The sequence below is a fragment of the Lygodium microphyllum genome, chromosome 17 (assembly GCF_053477565.2).
Source record: "Lygodium microphyllum isolate KBCC chromosome 17, Lygodium_microphyllum_v1.1.10, whole genome shotgun sequence".
Classification (NCBI taxonomy): Eukaryota; Viridiplantae; Streptophyta; class Polypodiopsida; order Schizaeales; family Lygodiaceae; genus Lygodium; species Lygodium microphyllum.
Genome location: NC_141151.1, coordinates 29,329,170 through 29,349,975, shown reverse-complemented (window position 1 = coordinate 29,349,975; position 20,806 = coordinate 29,329,170). Strand labels below are relative to the sequence as shown.

General features: G+C 41.2%; 1 protein-coding gene across 3 annotated transcripts; it reads right to left on the bottom strand.

The window, feature by feature from the left end:
- Positions 1-1,144: 1,144 nt before the first annotated feature.
- Positions 1,145-20,230, bottom strand: LOC148021735 (protein CYTOSOLIC ABA RECEPTOR KINASE 7-like). Of its 3 annotated transcripts, none has more exons than XM_087697253.1 (8): positions 19,956-20,227; positions 19,600-19,731; positions 18,041-18,294; positions 17,790-17,916; positions 17,407-17,680; positions 16,902-17,034; positions 16,730-16,816; positions 1,145-1,633 (listed from the first exon to the last, which is right to left on the bottom strand). In XM_087697253.1, the coding sequence occupies exons 2-8, from the start codon at positions 19,697-19,699 to the stop codon at positions 1,502-1,504; spliced, it is 1,107 nt and encodes a 368-aa protein (XP_087553379.1). In that variant the 5' UTR covers positions 19,700-19,731; positions 19,956-20,227; the 3' UTR covers positions 1,145-1,501. The 3 variants fall into 3 exon arrangements, with proteins under 3 accessions (XP_087553379.1, XP_087553378.1, XP_087553380.1); XM_087697252.1 differs by having other exon boundaries at positions 19,600-19,767; positions 19,956-20,226; XM_087697254.1 differs by lacking the exon at positions 1,145-1,633 and adding an exon at positions 16,330-16,607 and having other exon boundaries at positions 19,600-19,767; positions 19,956-20,230.
- Between the last annotated feature and the right edge of the window lie 576 nt (positions 20,231-20,806).

Below are 20,806 nucleotides of genomic sequence, written 5' to 3'. Positions count from 1 at the left end.
CCTTAGATTGTATCTATGAGCCTTTTCTTATTTGAAAGCTATAGATGTTTGCCACTTGGTAACATATTACCTTTCACATTTTTAAAGAAAGCAATCAATAATGCATCCGTAGGTCTTTCTTGCATAATATTTAACACACTGCATTGGGACTAACATCTCTTTTTTAGTGTGTCTAACAATGCCCCTCACACATCACCATTTGAGGCATGAGAGTATGTTCACCATCACAATGCTCAAGCCAAAGAATGTTATACACACTACAAAAGCTAGCAAACATTTAAGGGCTCAATTTTCATTGAAGGGGAATGCATCTAGCTTAAAATGGAAAGTAAATACTTAAGAGTACTAAGTAAAAATACTCCATTGAGACTTCAGAGAAAAAGTAGTATACATCACCTTATATACAACACATTTGAGACCCCTTTAAAGGCTTAAGTATCAACAGATATTATGCTCATCTCCCATCTGAGAAGATATCACCGAAATTATTTAGCCAATATGTACTTTGGATCTTGATCATACTACTTGTACGCGTGCACGTGCATGCGCATGTGTACAAGATGAGGTTTTATAAACATAATTATTGATGTATAATCAAGGTATATGTGTATGTATGTGCTATGTTCACAGGTAGCTTTGGAAGCATATAGACTTTGTTAACTGCAGGAACAATTGCCACTAGGATGTTACTTCAAAGTGATATTTTGGCTCGCATAGTTTTTAAGGCAATGCAACCGATTGTACTTATTTTCTGGGTGCAACCATACCATTGAATTTATATTATAAGTTTTTTTAGTGGTACATATAGCTTTTGCTCGCTGACCATTTTTCAAATTAACTACCTTCACACGCACACAGAGAGAGAGACACACACACAGTTAAACAGAGTGATACTAAAACTTCTGATAGAGCAATGGACACTCCCAGTAGAGCATGCATGTCACAGCAAGCATGCCAAACCTCTCTTGAAAAGATTAAGTAGACTTATACTAACTTCTCTCTCTTGCAGCATGGATACTCTGCCAGTGACTCATACACGTTCCTTCTTAATTGCAGAGCTTCACAGCTGACCTTTGTAGAGTTATATACAGATGGTTGAAGATGATCAACTGGCTAGAACATTCATAGAGTAGAAGTCACAAAATTAGAAAGGAATACTCAAAACCTTAGTTTAAAATTGAATAAAAGAATTGATCAATAGCTTTGCATGCCACCCTAGCTTTATGAGACTTGGCCCATAGAATCGTCTTAGTGAGCCAAAGGCCAGATTACATTTCTGATGACAAATTGTGAAGTTTTATGGATATGTTGTGATCTGAAAGTCAGAATCCTAACAATGAAAGCTAGAGTATCAGACAGGTGGAATCTTGACTACCCCCAGACAAGGAACTTTATTGTTCAGTCAAACTTAAAGAGGATTCACAGAACTTAGAAAGGAATATTGATGTCCCAAGGTGATCAAGGCCTGCCATAGCAATGAAGCTAGTATCTCAAGCATCGGCTATTGAGGCAAAGGAGAACCACCTGTTCCTGTCTTAGAAGTTAACAATGCCTGCAACGCCTTTACAACAATGCTCATATTTGGTCGAAAATCCGCTTCATACTGCACACAGAGAGCAGCTACAGCTGCCATCTGCATGTTCAAAATGTCACCGTGTTAGGATGAATCTCTCTCTCTCTCTCTCTCTCTCTCTCTCTCTCTCTCTCTCTCTCTCTCTCTGCACATGGCACATGCTCACTATCCCTTCTCGTGCCAGACCAAGAACTCCCACTTCTGCAGCCCTCCCTAAACTGTAATTTGCAACCAGGCTCGTGTTTTCTGCAGCCACTGCACCTAGGAGCATGATTCTTTGGCTGTGTTACAAAACACAGCACTGTGATTTCCTGCTCCAGATCTGTGTTTTGCAGTTTCTTGGCACTGATGGCCTCCCCATTGATGATAAGCATCAAGCTGACCAAGAACAATTTTTTCTTGTCCAATTTTGTATTTTGCGGTTAGGCAGCCCTGGCTGCCCTCATTTCAGAAACAGTATTTGCTTCCATAGGTAAACACAACTATAAATTTCTATGAATTTACTTGAAGAATAGATATGTTGGAGCAGACAATCTTGGCAGTTAGCAGTTAGAACAGCTTGTTAACTTTTAGCAAAGTGCAACAGCTCTTCTATTTAATGGGTCCACTTGAGAAGCTCGGTAAGACCTTTAAAGATGATCATCAGGTGATGAATGTGATGCAAGAGCTTCTTGAGTCACTCCTTACTTTCAAGACTGCTATCAATATTGACAAGGACTTACCCAAACCTTCCCAATTTTACATTTGTGTTGAAGAAGGAAATAGTTGCATCCACCCTTTTGAAGAACAAAGGGGTCAGTCTGTAATGCAGGGATTATAGTTGAGGACATGGCCAAAGGCAACAAAGGGGCAATCATGGCATTGACAACAACAAACAACACAAAGTGGGACACCCTACATGTGGCTATTGTGGTGGGAAGTCCACATCTACAAAGATTCCTACTGGCATATGGATATGAGGCTGATGAACCTCATGTTGGATGTAAAGTCCTTTCGGGTGAAAAGTCCCTTAATGTCCATGTGTATAAACTTATACGGGTGTGAACACACCCTTATTTGTAACCTAACATATAAATACATTTTATTATTTGTGTGTCGGGACAAGCTGGTACGCTCATCTTGGGATTCTCTCACTCTCACACTCAACACTGCTGCTGCTCCACTTCTGACTCACATTCCATTGCACACTCACCCCAACAAACTGGTATCAGAGCTGCGGCTAAGGTGTGCCTGCTTCTCAAGGACCGTGTGGGTCAGTTTCTGCTTGCGCGCGCAAAGGATGAGGCAGGTCATCCCTTTTGCAGGCAGGCGACTGTGTCTTCAGCTGGCGACAGCTCATCAACAGCTGACGTGGCCAGGCACAGACCAGGCAGCAGTCAGCAGCAATCAGCGTGACCAGATGGAGACAGACGATAGTCAGCGTGACGTGGCAGCAATCAGATCTGACTGGCAGGACAGTAGTCATCATTTGACAGGTCACACTCGTCACATTGGTGCATTTCAAGGCAAATCCGTCATTTTTAAAATTATTTTTAACAAGCAGGCCCTCTACTCTCTAATGGGGTTCAGGCGTGCAAGCACAATTTCAGATCTGTGCCTGAAAATTTGGGGCTTTTCCCAGATTTGGTGTTGTTCATGCATAACAGTGACATTGGACCTAGAAATTGCAAAAATTGTGCATATTGGCTTTGAAATTTTTGGGCTTTTCATGTATCACTGAAATTTTGCTCAGCTAAGCCGAATTTACTGACATTGTTGCACATTTGGATCCGAGAAATTTGGGGCTTTTGTAAAAAAATTTGAACTTTTGTTAAATTTGCATGTTCTATGCTCTAGGGAACATGTATTAATGCAATCGAGGCAGATTGGTCAGTGAAATTTTGGAGCTTTTGCTTAAATTTGTGAATTTTGGAATGTGAAATGCACTTTGGGGACATTGCTGAAGCAATCTTGGTACTGTAAGCAATGTGATTCAAGTTTATTATCTCCCACTTCTGAGATTTTGGAGAAATTGCAAAGAATTTTGGTGGCTTTTTGTGTATCAGAAGTGCTTTTGGGCACATATGTATGCAGTACACATGTGAGGCAGCTCCTATTGAGTTGATGTATTGCTGAATATTCATGGTGCACCAGTCTTAGTGATCATTTGCAGATTTGGGATTGTTGCAGATGTCTTTTTTGGTGATATTGCTGAAGTGGGAGTCACCTTGCAGTGATGTATGCATGGAATGTATGCTGAAATTTCAGTTATATTGATGAAAGTCATCCTTTCTACTGCTGTACATGCATTTGGACCAAATCTTGCTATTATTTCCTTAAATTAGCTGAATATTCAGCCTGTTATTTGCTGTCATAAAATACAGCATTGGTACTTGGCACTTTGCTGAAAAATGGCCACTAATGCTTCTAGTGTTAAAATGTCGGATCTAGAGCATGGCTATGGAGGTTGAAAGAGAAACAGTGAACTCATGAGGACATAGACATTCTGACTGACTGTCACACAAGTGAATTAGGTTCCAAGATTGAGACTTGGACTCATAAACATAATCTTGTTTGTTGACAATGACACAGACACTGTGTTGGAAGTACAAAAGTACACTATGACATTGCATTCAAAAAGAGAGCAAGTACAATGCTTTATAGGAATAGACTAGGCTACACTTTCCACCACTGTGCATATGGGATTTTGCATCCTGAGCCCACATTGCTCCATACAAAGAGGCTAAGCCAGGTATGATTGCCAATATCTCAACACCCCTCCTCAATCACAACCAGAGAAGTACAAAGTGTATAGAGGCTTTAGTGAGCAACCACCTACAAAATGTGGGCACACCACAAACATGGTAAACACCAGAGGCTGTCGCAAAAAAGGTTGTGTGGATACCAAAAACATGGTGGACATCCAGAGGCTGTAACAGGAGCCTCGGAAAGTGTACAGAGGCTGTAGTACAAGCTTACATGAGGAGTTTATAAGCTTATGTCAAAAGCATTAGGGCTAGGCAATACGAGGCTAAAAAATTCTATCAGAATAGCAGTAGGACTGATGAGACTTGTCCTTCTCCTGGTGGACTTCTTCTTCTTCTTCTTTTGCTTCATGGTCCTCTTCTTCTTTAACAACAGCTAGATAGGCCTTTTGAGACCTCTTCCTAGCATGACAAAATTTCTCTATGTGCCCGATCCTTTTGCAAAAGTCACATACCAACTGATCTTTCTTGCCCTTGTACCTATTACCGACATATAATATTTGTTCATCTTTAGAGGTGCTTGGTTCTTCTTTGGATTTTATCTTATTTTCTTCTTCTAGCAAGGAGGCCTTAATGTCAACCAGTTTAAGACTAAGCATGTTGATTAATGTAGTTGACACATTGTTATAGTCAGGAAGCAGGCTTTTTAACAACAAATCAATACAAATATCTTCATCCATCTTGAGATCAATTCCTGCAACCTGAGTTAGGAGACTTTCCATGTAGTTTAAATGAGTTGCAAGAGATGTGTTTGATTTTATATCTAGCCTAAAAAATTCAATCAATAATCCATACTGAGATTACTTTGATTGTGCACCAAACAAAGTATCTAATCTCTTCCATATATCATTAGAGGTTTCACAGGTATCCATATGGTGGATGTAGCTATCATCCAATTTCAACTTAATGATGGCCTGTGCTTTGTCATCATTATTTTGCCAAGTAGCTGCAAGGTCTGTATCCCAAGGCTTCTTCTCTTTGCTATTGGTAATGGCCCAAAGACCCTTCTTCATCAAGATGAGCTTGATGCCGATTTGCCAGGTGTGAAACCCGACCCCTTTGAACCGAACAGTTGGAGAATTTTGGTCCATGCTAGAGCAGCAAATCAGCACAAAAACTTTCAAATTTGAGCAACAGAAGATTTAATTGTGTCAAGAGACACAACGAATATAGTGTCAAATAACACTTGATAAGTATCAATAGATACTATGCTTTCAAGCACTTGATGTTGAGTTTGATGCTTGGATTTTTCCCTTCCTTGCTGATTTGATGGGAAATGCTTGCTCAAAACTTTAATTCTCAATTAGATCAGAGTGGCAAAAGCTTTGTTGAGTCTAGAGAAGTAAGAAAATGAAGTAGTTTTGAGCTTGAAGTAAGATGGCTATGGTGTCTGTCTGTTAGGGTTTTCAGCAGGTCTGGTTTTTTTATGATTGTAGCTGCTACAAAGGATCATATGACACAAGATTTATATGGGAGGTAGCTCATATATGTACCTTCAATTGCCCTAAACTCGCAAGACAAATCGCGCTGCGTGGATAGAGATCAAGCCGTACGAATAGCATGGGCGTAGTTCTGAATAGCGCGACAAATTTCAACAATGTTGAAGCATACAATGGCCAATGTTGCACTCTTACGTGCCAGGAACCAATGCCTTGAGCAGAGGAACAAACCCCCAAAAGGAAGCACTGAGAAATATAGCCTGTAGAGAGAGATATGAAGGCTCCAAGTGCTATAGGTCCTGTCTGGCTATGGCTACCAAACAATAACTGTGAGATTCAAGTGAAGAAGGGAGTCACACACTCAAACCGAGCTGGACTAAGATGAAGAGGAGCTGAGAGGAGTGAAAGGAGAACCGGGCCATGCTTGACTGAGCTCTGATACCATGTTAAAATGTCAAATCTAGAGCATGGCTATGAAGGTTGAAAGAGAAAGAGTGAGCTCATGAGGACATAGACATTCTGACTGACTGTCACACAAGTGAATTAGGTTCCAAGGTTGAGATTTGGACTCATAAACACAATCTCGTGTGTTGACAATGACACATACACTTTGCTAGAAGTACAAAAGTACTATGACATTGCATTCAAAAAGAGAGTAAGTACAATGCTTTATAGGAATAGACTAGGTTGCACTTTCCACCATTGTGCATATGGGATTCTGCATCCTGAGCCCACATTGCTCCATACAAAGAGGCTAAGCTAGGTGTGATTGCCAATATCTTAACATTTGGCAGCAGTGACACTGAATACCTTGAACTCAAGAGGTTTGATGGCATTGTCTTTGATCTCTCGAAAGACAAGATACAAGGCATTTTGTTTCTGAAGGACTCTCATGATGCTCTCTTGGAAACCAAGCGGACAGCTATGACAGATGAGGATTGGGCTAGATTCAACAAGAAGGCCATTGCATACATTAAAATGGTTATGTCAGACATTAAGCGTCTTGATACAACTTATGCCATATGGAAAAAGTTAATGGGTGTAACATTTCCCCCCCCTCGTGTGCCCCCATGCCTCCCCCATAGCAAATCCCCCCCCCCCCCCTCTTTTTGATTTTTTTTTTAATTTTCTGAAATTTTTTTCCTCCCTCTCTCTCCCCCTGCCGTGAGCATGGCGGGGAGAGAGAGAGAGAGGGAGAGGGAGTGAGATGGAGATGGGGGGGGGGGGGGGGGCGGCATGCAGCCCAGGTGGCGGGTGGCGCCGCTTTGCCACCTCCCCCCCTCCACCTATATAAGTCACCCCCCTTGCTGGCGAATGGTGGAGGCCCTCTTCTCCGTCGCACACAACAAACCCCCCCCCCTGCCGTCATCTGGTCCAACGGCTCCCTCATCGTTCAAATGGTAGCTACGCCCCCGTGGACAATCTGAAGAGGGAAGGGAGAGAGAAAAGAGAGGAGAGACGGAGGAGGGAAGAAGGAAAGGAGAGAGAGAAGGAGGGAAGGAGAGAAGAGAGAAGGAAGGAGAAGGAGAGAGGAAGAAGAAGACGGGAAGAAGAGAATAAGGAGTGGGAGAGGAAAAAGAAGAAGAGAAGGAGAGAGAGTGGGAAGGAGAAGAAGAAGAAAGGGTAGAAGAAAAGAGAAGGAAGGAGTGGGAGAGGGAAGAGAAGAGAGAGAGAAGAGAGAGAAGAGAGAAGGAGAAGGAGGGAAGAAGGGAAGGAGAAAAAGAAGAAGAGGAGAGAAGAGAGGAGAAGGAGAAGAAGAAAGAGGGAGAGAGAGAAGAAGAAAAGAGGTAGTAAGAGAAGAAAAGTAAGGGAGAAAAAGAAGAGAGAGAAGGAGAGAAAAGGAGGAGAGGAGGGGAAGAGGGAAGAGGGAAGAGAGAGAAGAGGGAGAGAAGAAGAGCAGGAGAAGAAGAGGAGAAGAGGTAGTAAGAGGAGGAGGAGAGAGAGAAGTAGAAGAGGAAGAAGAAAGGGTAGAAGGAGAGAGAAGAGAATAAGTGGAAGAAGAATAAGAAGAAGAGGTAGTAAGAGGAGAAGAAGAGAAGGAGAGAGGGAGAGAGAGTAGGAGAATAAGAGAAAAGGAAAAGAAGTGGAGGAGAGAGAAAGAGTAGGGAGATAGTAGAAAAGAAGAGGAAGAGAGAGGGAGAGAGAAAGAAGGAGAGGGAGTGAGAGTTGGTGAGTAACTGCAAGGAGCCACACCCAAACTACCCTCTTGGCGAAGGGCCCCATCCAGCGGTCTTTCCTACCCGAACCTGTCAACCTGAAAACCGTTAAGGTCCGGACTGCCCAATCTCCGCGAGGCGAATGGCTCCCAAGAAAGTCGCGGGAAGCATAGGCGCCCAAGCTGTCGGTAATGTTGGAGTGGCGAGCGGAGCAACCAACACAATAAACACGAATCAAACCCAGGTTCTAAGTTTTAAAATCAATTAGGTATTATTTCTCGTGGAAGAGATGAAAGGGTTGGTGACGTGCATGGAACAAGAACGAGTCTTAGGGTTTTTGTTTACTCTAAGCACTAAGTTGCATGCGTGAAATGGTAGAGTATGGAATTCGCATAAGATTATATGCATGAAATGATAGCTTTTACGCACATAAAATGATAAGGTCTTCGCATTATTTTACATAAAATAATAGCTTTTAACCCAGTTCAGTGCAAACGTGATTTAAAGAAACACATGAAATGATAGTCTCCGATGGATAGAGACCTAGACCTTCATGAGATCCGATGCATTAGGAATAAGTATAGTTGCCTGTGAATTGTTTTATCAGTCTTGCAGTAGACTATCGCAAATGGATACGCTCCTAGCCTAATTGAAGCTGGTGACCTAACCCCAAATGGATTGTTAACCCAAGTTATGCTTCGCGGTTTGAAAAGGTTGTAAATCCCCTAAGCAAGTGTTTTGATACATCCAGTTAAAATTCTGATTGTGCATGCAATGGGATTGCGATGCCTTGAAGCAAGAGGTTGCGCATTCAACTGTTTGTTAATGTGGTTTTGGATGTTAACCCAAGTGGGGAGTGTTTGATGATTTCATGGCCGGGTCTGAGATGATTGATTGCCAAGGAAACGAAAGGGATGTTTTCCCTAGTAAATGTTATTAAGCTGGTTGCTTCAGCTATGGTTGATTTCCTAAAGGGATATCCGCGCCGGGAATGTGGACCGAACCCGCCGCGAGAGGTCTTTCCGTGGAAATTACTTGGCGTAGGAGGACGCTTGCGTGCCAGTGGGGGCTCTGGCCGTAAATCCCAATGCCTCCAGGCCCTACACAAGTGTTCTACGTGACTTGGGATGGGATCTCGAGGCCTTGATACCAGTTACAAGGCGGAATCTTGGGAGGATAAACCTTCGGGTTTTTTATTGCCGAAAGACGAAAGGATTTTTCTGCGGAGGTAGAAAGAAGCACTTAATTCTCCTGTATGGGCAGAAGACACACATTAATACAAAGATAAGTTAAGGAAGTATTTGATCTTGTTTTATCTTGTCTTCATGTCTATGGCCTAAATTACGTAAAGGAACCTGTGATCAACGGGTTAATTAAGAAAGCTGCCTTTATATGTCAAACATAATGTGGTAGGTAATTAGATAACTAAGATAACCCTTAAGGGAAGCGTGGTGGATGTGACCGATGGGTTTATCCTACGGAAGGGTGGTCTCGAGTAGCCAAGAGCTTTCCTCAAAGGAAATGTTAACAAGAAATGTTAGGAAAAAGTCGGTCTATGACCTTAGACAATGTTGACTAGGAACCCGGACTTCAGGTCGATCCTAGTGGGAACGGCCGGATACGTTTCGTTGCGGGGCAGACTCGAGAGACCCTAGTTGGAAAATCCTATGTCATTCCTTGGGAGTGCCGGGCGGCGTCTTCTAGATATATCTCTCGATGGACTGCTAAGACGTGTCCCACAATTTGAGGATCGGGCACGTTACAATGGATACTTATAAAAATACAACTCCACTGAATCAAGTGCATCTCATGCACAAGCTTGTGTGCATGGAGTTCAATGAGTCTAAGTCAGCATTAGATGAGTCTAAGTCAGCTTCTAAACATTTGAGTGCTTTCACAAGGATTTTGAGTCAGTTGCAAGACTTTGGTTTGTAGCCCTTCAATGATAAACTAAAGACCATTTTTTTGTTGATGACTTTGCCTGATAACTCAAAATCTTTGGTTTTTTCACTCAGCAACCACCTTGCTTTAACCTTTGATGGAGTAAGGGGCTCTATACTCAATGAAGAAATCAGAAGAAAGTCCAGTGGAGAAAGCAATGGTTCAACCTATCATCTTAGAGGTAGGTCAAAGAAGAGGGGTAATGCAGCAAATAAAGGCAAAAGTAGGAGTATAAGTAAAGGCAAAAAGTAGGATGTTACTTGCTATCAGTGTGGGAGTAAAGGGCATAAAAAGCCTGATTGTCGGTACTACAAGAAAGAGCAAGAAAGAAAGAAACAGCAAGGAAAGAAAAAGAAAGATGATGACAACTCTCCCTCAAAAGAAGTTGCAAAGGCAAATGTTGCATCTAGTGTGGTCATTGAAGAGCTATCTTTCACTGGAGAGATACTTGTTGCAACCTCATGCAATGATGTAGATATTATAACATCAACATGTGATATGCACATCACCACAAAGGAGGTAATTGATGCTTTACTTTCAGCTCATGATGGGCTGTCCCAAACATGGACAGTGCACAGCGGTGCCTCTTCTCATGTTACTCTCTCTTTGGAGTCATTTTCTGAATACACTGTAGGCTGCCTAGGCAAGGTTTACTTGGGCAACAACTATGCATATAAGATAGAGGGTGTAGGAACCATTCACTTGGCCCTTGAAAATGGCCAAGAGCTGATTTTACAAGATGTCAAATATGTACTTGTCATAAAGAAAAGTCTATTGTCAGTTGGGCAGCTTAATGCAAGAGGATATTTTACTACTTTTGGTCGTGGATCTTGGAAGGTCCACAAGGGCTCTATGCTTATTGTTAAGGGTAGCAAAAATGACACTATACTATTTGCACTATAAAGCATCACCTGCTCGCAAGTTCTTGGCTGTGGCTGAAAGTCATTCACAGATGGAACTTTGGCACAAAAGACTTAGCCATATGAGCCAAAAAGGCCTTCAAGTTTTGTCCACTTTAGGGAGATTTCATGTAAGAGATATCGACTTTTGTAATGATTGCATATATGGAAAACATGTGAAGTCTCTGTATTACTCTAGTGTTGTTAAGAAGTCCAATGCTCTTGATTTAGTACACTCTGATGTGTGCACTATGCCAATTATTTCAAATGGGGGTGCACGACTTAGTTACTTCTATTGATGAGTTCAGTAGAAAGTCATGGATATATGTGTTAAAGAGCAAAAAGGAAGTGTTGGATGCCTTTAAAAGGTTTCATGCTTTTGTTACCGCATAGAAAAGGCTTAAGTTAAAAGCTATAAGAACGGATAATGGGGACAAGTATGTTTCTAATGAGTTCAAAAAGTTTTGTGAGATACGTAGCATTAAGAGGGAGTTGACAGCCCCTTATAATCTTGCATCAAATGGCGTGGCTGAAAGATATAACTACACACTTTGTGAGAGAGTCGAATGTATACTGTCCACAACTAATCTCCTGTAGTAGTTCTAGGGAGAGGTTCTTAAAATTACAGTTCATGTATGCAATTGCTCTCCCAATCCTGCATTGGAAAATGGCATTCCTAAAGAGGTTTGGTCTGGCAAACCTACTTCATATAACCATTTGCGTGAATTTGGTTGTAATGCCTTTGTGCATGTTCCTATAAATTAGAGGACTAAACTAGACATGAAATCCATCAAGTGCATCTCCATGGGATATGGAGATGAGAAAGAGATGGGTTATAGAGTTTGGCTCCCTTAGGATAGAAAGATAGTACGCAGCCAAGACGTAGTGTTTAATAAGACAAAGTTGCTAAAATATGCTACACAAGGTGACTTTGACAACAAGAAGGTCAAATTTCAGTACGAACAACTAGCCATTCAGTAACCATTAGCTAAAGATTCTATTCCTTTTGATGCTGAAAATAAGCAGCAACCTATTATGCTACAGCCAAAATGGAATAGGACAGCAAGAAGAACATGCTGAAAATAGGTTACAGCAGCAAGACAATGCTGAAAATCAGCCACCAGGTGATAGTGTGCACATACCTAAGGATGTAGGGCCTAGGCCCATTGCCTAACAATACAAATCATTGGGTGTAAGAAGGTCTACACGTGTCAAAAGGCAACCACAAAGGTTTCAACCATCTTTGGATTGCATTTTATTGATTGATGGAGGTGAGCCGTTGACATTTAGAGGGGGAAAGTCATGTGAAAACAAGAGAAAGTCGGAGCTTGCTATGCAAGAAGAGATGAAGTCTCTGTATGCAAATAACACATGGAAGCTTATACCTTTGCCCAAGGATAGAAAAGCTATCCCTAACAAATGGGATTACAAGGTGAAATGTATTGAAAGGAAGCCCAAGTACAAGGCACGTTCGGTTACTAAGGGCTATACACAAAAAAAAGGCATAGACTTCTAGGAGATTGTTTCACCAGTGGTGAAGATGACTATGCTCCGTGTTTTGTTTGCTCTCACTGCATCCTTGGATTTAGAGTTGGATTAGATGGATGTAAAGACTACTTTTCTTCATGGTGACTTGGATGAAGAGTTGTACATGAAACAGCCCAAAAGTTTTGCTATTCCAAGGAAAGAGCATTTGGTTTGTAAGCTGAAACACAGCTTATATCGGCTGAAACAAGCACCCAAACAATGGTATAAAAAGTTTGATACCTTTGTGCTCAGCCATGGATTTAAAGGAAGTCATGTAGATCACTACTTATACACTAAAAAGGTAGATAATTGAAGCCTTATTGTGTTGGTCTTATATGTGGATGACATGCTAATTGCAAGAAAGCATAAGAGTACTTTGAACGCTCTTAAAAGGCAGCTGAGTTCAGCCTTCTCAATGAAAGATTTGGGGGCAGGTGAACACATTTTGGGCATGCACATTAAAAGAGATAGAGCACAACACTTGTTATTTCTCTCACAGAACAAGTACATTAGCAAAGCACTTGACAAGTTTAATATGGCTGATACTAAGCCTCTTGGTGTGCCTTTACCATCACCTACAAAGCTTAGTAAAACTGATTGCCCAAAAGATAATGCAGTTGCTAGTGCTATGAAGGGCATACTTATGCATCAGCTTGTGGATCTTTGATGTATACCATGGTTGCAACTCGCCCTGACATTGCTTATGCAGTGGAAGTTGTTAGCAGCTTCATGTCTAACCCTAGCAAACCACACTGGGAAGCAGTGAAATGTACCTTCAAATACTTAAAAGGTACACAAAAGAAGTGTATATGCTATGAAAAGGGTACAATAGAATTGCACGGATTCTGTGATTCGGACATGGCACGAGAACTCGACACTAGGAAACCTACCAATGGATATGTCTTTACTTTGGCTAGTGGTGCCATCTCTTGGTGTTCAAGGTTGTAGAAAATTGTGGCATTGAGTACTACAAAGGCTGAATACATTTCAGCCACAAAAGCTTCTAAGGAAGCTATTTGGCTTGGCAGTTTGGTCAAGAATGTTGGTCTCTCTTCACGTACTCCAATGCTTGGTTGTAATAACCAGAGTGCAATATGTCTAGCTAAGAATGCCATGTTTCATGCATGTACCAAACACATAGATGTTCGGTACCACTTCATTCGACACGTCTTGGATGATGGTCTTGTCACACTGACTCAAGTCAAAACCCAAGATAACCCTACAGATGCTCTCACTAAGAGTCTTGCAAAGGCTCAATATAAGCATTGCATCCAATTAGTGGGAGTTGGCTAGCTTAAAGATACCACTTCGGGCCTTTCAGTGGGAGGTTGTTGGGTGTAAAGTCCCTTCAAGTGAAAAGTTCATTAATCTCCTTGTGTATAAACTTATATGGGTGTGAACACACCCTTATTTGTACCCTAACATATAAATACATTTTATTTTTTGTGTACCGGGACAAGGTGGTACACTCATCTTGGGATTCTCTCACTCTCACACTCAACACTATTGTTGCTCCACTTCTAACTTGCATTCCATTGTGCACTCATGCCAGCACCCAAAATGGATTCTCTCACTCTCACACTCTAACACTGCTATTGCTCCACTTCTAACTCGCATTCCATTGTGCACTCATCCCAACACCTAAAAGGGGTGTCCTACTTGAGAAATGGACCTTCTTGTTTCGACAATCTTATGACCATGCTTATGCATAATGGTTCCTATGCACTTCCTCAAGCACACCACCGTAGCATGCCTTTTTCATCCTACCATACCTATGTGGAACAAATCCATTTTAGAGGATCCTTGATTGGTGGCAAGCCATGCGATACCCGCCCTCAACAATAAATTAATCACGATCCAAAGGCATTGTCCATCATCATCAATTGGGAGTATTCTTTGATGAGTTCCCTTCAAATGGGGCTGATATTGAGCCCTCCAATTAGGGATCCTTGCTGGAGTAGGTGCCCTCTACTTCATAAGTTGAGCCTCCATCTCCAACTATGCATTATAGAACTAACCCTTATATTCCTTGTCTCTACCTATTTAGCCCTATGCTCAAGCTTGTATGGTGCATCTAGCTCCCCATGTTCATCCCATTAACAAGATACGATTGTTCCACTATCTCCATCTCATCCTTGTGCTGATCCTCCCTTATCATTTAGGACCATTCCTATTGGTATGAGCAAATGGCACCACTAAGTTGCCAAAAACTTCAACAAGGCCTCAATGTACTAGTAGATTATAATGTGTCGATATGAGATATCCTTTTAGACTTCTTTCTCTTTCCTCTCAAAGGCCTTTCCATGCCTCAATATAGACAAGCCATGGAGGAGCTTGATTCCATTGTTCAAAATCACACACTTGGGTCTTGGTGGATCTCAATCCTCACATCAATAGGTCATCGTGGATCAAGGTGAAGTTCCATTCAAATTGTCCCTTGAACAGTTACGAGGCCTGTTTGGTGGGCAAGGGATATGTTTAGCAAGAGAGCATCCACTACATAGAGACCTTTGCTCTTATAGCCCACATGACCACTAGCATCTTGCATCCCAGTCCATGGCCCATTTACTAGATGGATGTCAAGAGTGCCTTCATGAATCAGGAGATTGAAGAGAAGATACATATGGAGTAACCCGAGGGATTCATCATTCTTAGACATGAGCATACCACTTGTAGAAGTGTGTCTTACCGACGAGCAAGAGTGTTTGTGAGATTGAGACAAACTGGAGTTTGTGGCTTGATTGTGATTGAAGACTATTTGAGGCAAATTTTGGCTAATATGAAGAATTATCTTGATAAGGACAATCAACGGTCTTGGGGATATGAATTGAAGAGTGTTGGTTTGAGTTTGGGTTGTTAGAGCCATACCTTTTCCAATCTCATATTTGCCTACTATTCTTAGAAGATTAGTGAGTCTCTCCACCTAGAATCTCTTCTTTCTCAACTGGTGCCATTAGGACCTAGTTCTTATACATGTTCACATGCCACCCAGCTGGCCAATTGTTAGCAATTATGTGTATCATGTTTGGTCATCCTAACAGTCGTATGTGTCATGTCTAGTCATCTCCTACACATGTTTTATCAGACATAGACACTTTAGATGGAGGTCACACCATTGCATTTCATATATAGCATGGTGGACATTTTATTAGTGGGCGGGCTGATCTAGGCAGCCATATTTTGGGTCTAGACAGTTAGTGTGCTAGTTATAGCATCAATTTGGTTATTTATAAGCAGTCCCCCTCACTCAATTCAATCCTTCATCTGCCCCAGATCGCACCAGACTAGATCCAGTTGGCAGTGTTACCAAACTACCGATCATCGAATAAATTGGGGTTCATTTTATTCTTATTCATGTGCAGATCAAGCTGGCTACCCTCAGATTGGAGTATGTCCTTGTGTGAGACAATGTTGCCAATTTCTTCACCAAGGTATCACCTCTCAACAGCCTTGAAGATCATTTTGTACAGAGCTGGAGTTGGACTGCCATGATTTTTCCTTTCTTCACTTGAGAGGGGGCTGTCATTTTACCCCTAATTCCACCATACAATGTTTATTGTAGCCCATCAACTCATTCGGGTTCTTGTTCCCAATATGGCGCAGAGAGGGGTGTTGAGTTAGGAATTTGTCATGCTCCACATCGTGGTTTTTTGCCTTCATGCAAGGCTCATCTATGGTCATATAGTGATCCATTTGATCTGATTTGAGGTCATCCAGCTTCTTTCTCCAGTGCCTACTTACAGGCACCTACACACATTGTACTTTTCAGTTGTCACTTTCAGCCTTTTGGCCTGGGTTGCTAGAATAGGTATATTCTGCCTGGTCTTTTCATCTTCTCTTTGTATTCTGCCTGGTCTTTTTCATCTTCTTTACCATGAAAAAACTTGTCTCTTCCAGAAAAGCATTCAAGGAACATCTAGATGCCTTGAGAGAAACAGTCCATCTCAGGGTCCTGAAACATCGGGCATCCAATGAACCCTCCAGTGGATGGCATTTAGCACATCTACATTAATATTCTACACAATTTGAAAGGATATTGGTCTGGGAACTTCAGACCACATGACAGAGCACCAACTACCTTCTTCCTGGTATGGGCTTGGATCGTTCCACAAAAGGCAGGCTAAACTTGCATCGCACTAGAAACAACCTTCATGACCTTCACTCCTCACAGAATGGCCAGCCAAAGGTGGCATGCAATTCTCCTTTTCTCCTCTACTTTGTCCCTTATTCTCACTGTGCTGTGCACCTGTTCTTGCTCACTAAAAGAGGATCTTTTTGGTAACTTGATAAAACATCGCTGAAGTCTTGGAATTGTAATGTGCAAATACCTTCAAATCAGGAGTGACATTAGCACAGTTAATTGCTTTTCTACTCAAACAATTCACTGCCAGCAAAAACTTGTTGACATGTCAAGCTAGATATATAAAAGACAATATTCTAGAAGGTTTACCTTAGCAACTGCTTTTGGTGGGTAATCTGATTTAATTTTGGGATCAACACACTGCTTGACTTTGTCTTCACTCAATCTCGGAGTTGCCTGCTTATTTACGAAAAACTGTTTGAGAATAATGTGTGAGACCAAGAACAGAAAAACCACAAAAGAAGACTATTCAGAATCTCACCCATGTAACTAGACTTTGCTCGCCACGAGGCAAGGTATGATCAACAGGCTTTCTTCCAGTAAGAAGTTCCAGAAGAACAACCCCAAAGCTATATACATCACTCTTCTGTGTTAGTTGTCCTGTCATTGCATACCTGATCCAATCTAGAATTAGGTATATGAAAGGAAAGCTAACATCATCCAACTTTGTTTAGACAATCCCACTTAAACTAGTCACTCCCAAAATTTTTACTTTTGAAGGTGACCGTGTGGAATTTACCTCTGGACAAGGCTATAAAAGGGTCTTAAATGAGCATTTACTTCATCAAAATACATATCCAATTTTTGTTTAACAAAAGATAAAAACTGCTAAGAGTGGACTCAATCAATATAAGTATTTCTCTTATTATTCTAATACTAATGATAAAGCATATAAACCAGCATCTATACCCACTTTACGGGAATGTTGTTCAAATAACACACTTCATGAAGGGGCAATCTTGGCATTGAGTTGCCGCCCAGCTTACTCTGGAGCATGATAACCAAAGGTGCCAAGAACACGAGTTGAGTGAAGACGAGCTGCCATATCAGGTGCTTGATTTGAAAGGTTGAAGTCTGCAATTTTTGCTGTGTAGTCTTCAAAAAGTAGAACATTGCTAGATCTGATGTCACGGTGAATGATAGATGGTTGGACTTTCTCATGAAGATACTCTAATCCTCTTGCAGCTCCTACAGCAATCTTAACACGTTCCATCCAGTCAAGAACCGGTCCAGGCTGAGCATTTTGGACACCTTTTCGGCCTGAACATGACATCAAGACATTCAACTGACTCATTTAGAAATGCATGCTCCATAAGTTGTAAAACCAAGTGGTTGGTTTAATTTTTTTTAAAGAAAATTGTAGCATAACCATGTAGAATATCATGGAGTGATCCCATAGTTGCAAATTCATATGCCAAAACTCGAAGATTTCCATCTAGACAGTATCCTATAAGCTCCACCACATTTTCATGCTTCAACCTTGAGACCCTGGACACCTGTAAATCCACAGACACACATGCAACTTACTTCCAGGGAAATGTGCAAACATTAACAAAGTCATTGAAAATGACCCAAGCATATTTCAGAAGGAGACGCACACAATTTGAAATAAGATCTCACCTGAGCTAAAAACTCATTGTCAGCTTCTTCCTGATTGCTTACATCAAGTTTCTTTATTGCTGCAGCTCTTCCACTTCTCAACTTGGCTAAGTAAACACGTCCATAAGAGCCTTCTCCTATCAATGCATTTGGACCAAAATTGTTTGTAGTTTCTCTCAATTCATCCAATGATATGGCAGGAGCTTCAATTGGCTGAATACTTTGTGGGACAACAGTCTTAACTGCTGGATTGGACTTTTGAACCCCTGGGTAACCTATCGACAAAACCAGTACAAGCTTAATCTATATTTTTGCCAGTCAGTACAGGATACCAAGCCACCATCAGGCTTCTGACTTTTGACAAGACTATTTATTGAAAGAGCATTATACTGTAAAATATGGCAGTATGCTGGGGACATCCAATCTAAGAACATACAGTAAAAGCTTCTACTTTGTAATTGAACTGTTCATCAAAATGTATTTCCTTAGGATTGCATTTCCACATTGCCAAGATGTCTTAAAAGAAGCTGCTGGCATCTTAAATGGATTGAACAATGACTTTCAATGAATACTAGTTCAACTTTCTTGATAGAGAATGAATCTTTAATCATGCACCATTTTTATTTCACTTCACCTTTCTATACAAGCAGAGCCTCCTCCTATCCTGACCCAAATTTTCATAATCACTTTTATTCAACTTCACCTTTCTATACAGGTAGAGCTTCCCCATTTCGTGACCCAAATTTTCATATTTCTTAACATCTGTTTGGATGTAGCCATGTCAGGTTTGTTGTAGGCTTGATGAATGTGCTTTGATAAGGTTGAAGCTTTTGAATGATTGGACATCACTGCAACTGGCAAAAAAATTACAGACATACTTGCTTCTACAGCTTGATGTGTTTCCTAAATGATGTTATGACTGTGGTGTGAGCTGGGCTGTACCTGTAATATAGGCCCTAGGACAGTAGACCACTTGGCCATCATGCAAAATTCAGACTAGTAAACAGAGCTGCGAAATCATTGAACAATCAAGGAAAATTTTAAGTAGACCCAATTCTTGAAGATCCAAAACCATAGGCCATGAACAAATTTGGTACAAACAAGATGGTAAGGCCATTATTAATGTCATTGATAGGAACATAGCTAACACAGGTCCATACCACTCCCAATGTAAGGCTTGAGAGCTGACAGTACCATATTTATGAGGAGTGCTAGTTGGCAGATTTTCATGCCTGATGAGCACTGTTTGGATCCGCTGCACTTTGCATTTCGTGAAACACAGTAGTATATAAACAGGAAAAAGAGATCTTATCACAGCATTTCTTTGGAGGCCAGTGAGTCCATATTATCCTAGATAAACTTGCCAGGCAAAGCCAGTCACATACCAGCATCCTATAAGAAATATAGAATATATTCAGATGGACTTGCTCAGGGCCACTATCTCTGATCTCTAACATTCTTATCGCAGTGATCATGAGAACCATTAATAGATTCAAAACGAAAGGCGAAAGCACAGAATGTTGATCTCCTAACATAGCCAAATGTAACAACACAGAGAGAGAGAGAAAGAGAGAGAGTACCAGGGGTGGCGCCATTGCCACCGTATGTGGGACCATAGTGATTATCTGCAGAAGGCTTTAGGAATTCCTCTTCCGCTTCACAACAGAAGCAGCTTGCCATGTTGTGTCTATGTTACCACCAGCACTTCAGTCCTAATTTCCAGCTCACCTATCAGGAGTCTGCATATGCTAAACTCGCACCAAATCAAAGAAACACAGAGAGGATCAAAATGCAGAGCAACGCCCACAAAAGTAGTCCCTGATTATTACAGATCCAATCCATATTTCCTCAAGAGTAGGTGCATCTGATCCAATCCATCCATGTATGTCAAAACGATCATGAGAATCTGATTGATTGACACTACAGTGTGTTGTACCTGATTGTGGTGTGGGAAATTTCTCGGTATTGTGAGATCAAAATGAGATCAGAGCGAATGGGATCTTCTTCACAAGGACTAATGCAAGGCAGATATGGCGGTTGGGAGGAGATCAGGGATCGTGAAGAGACAGGCACACGCAGATCTCCGTGTCGCATTGGCATATACACATGCAGACAGTTCAGATGCACGCGCTAGCAAGCCGGGTGAAGAGGAGGACACAGAGAGAGAGAGAGAGAGAGAGAGAGAGAGAGAGAAAGAGTCAACAAATTCTTTTGCCACCTTTGTCATGGCTATAAATCTGTAGCTTACCTTGATTAATAGCATGATGATGATGATGACAATAATAATAATGATAATGATAATGATCCTTTATGCAAGATTCTCTTTTTTCGTAATACGGAACTTGTATTGATAGAAATATTGGCAAACCCTATGTGCACTCAAAGGTGCTTGGGGGTCATATTTTATGATAGAAATGTCAAATAACATGCACATTCTTATTGCAAACATCAAGGAAGCAAGGAGTTGGTGATGTTGGCCAAGTGTTAAGCAATCAAGAGTGCTACTCTGAGTCATCAGTTAGAAAAAATTAGCTTCAATTTCAGCAAAAGACTATTTTCAAACGTCAATTGCATCTCTCCTAAATTTATAAAAGGGTTGCACATGAAAAGATTGAGGAACAATCTCATTGCCATTCAAATCTGAGGATGGATGGCAACTGGATCATTGATCAAGCTACAATTGGGGCACAATGTATTGAATTTTATTCTAAACTTTACAAAGGCAAGTTGTATGTAACAAGAGACCAAGCCACAGACTTGTTACTTAACTCAGTTCCTTTTGTAATA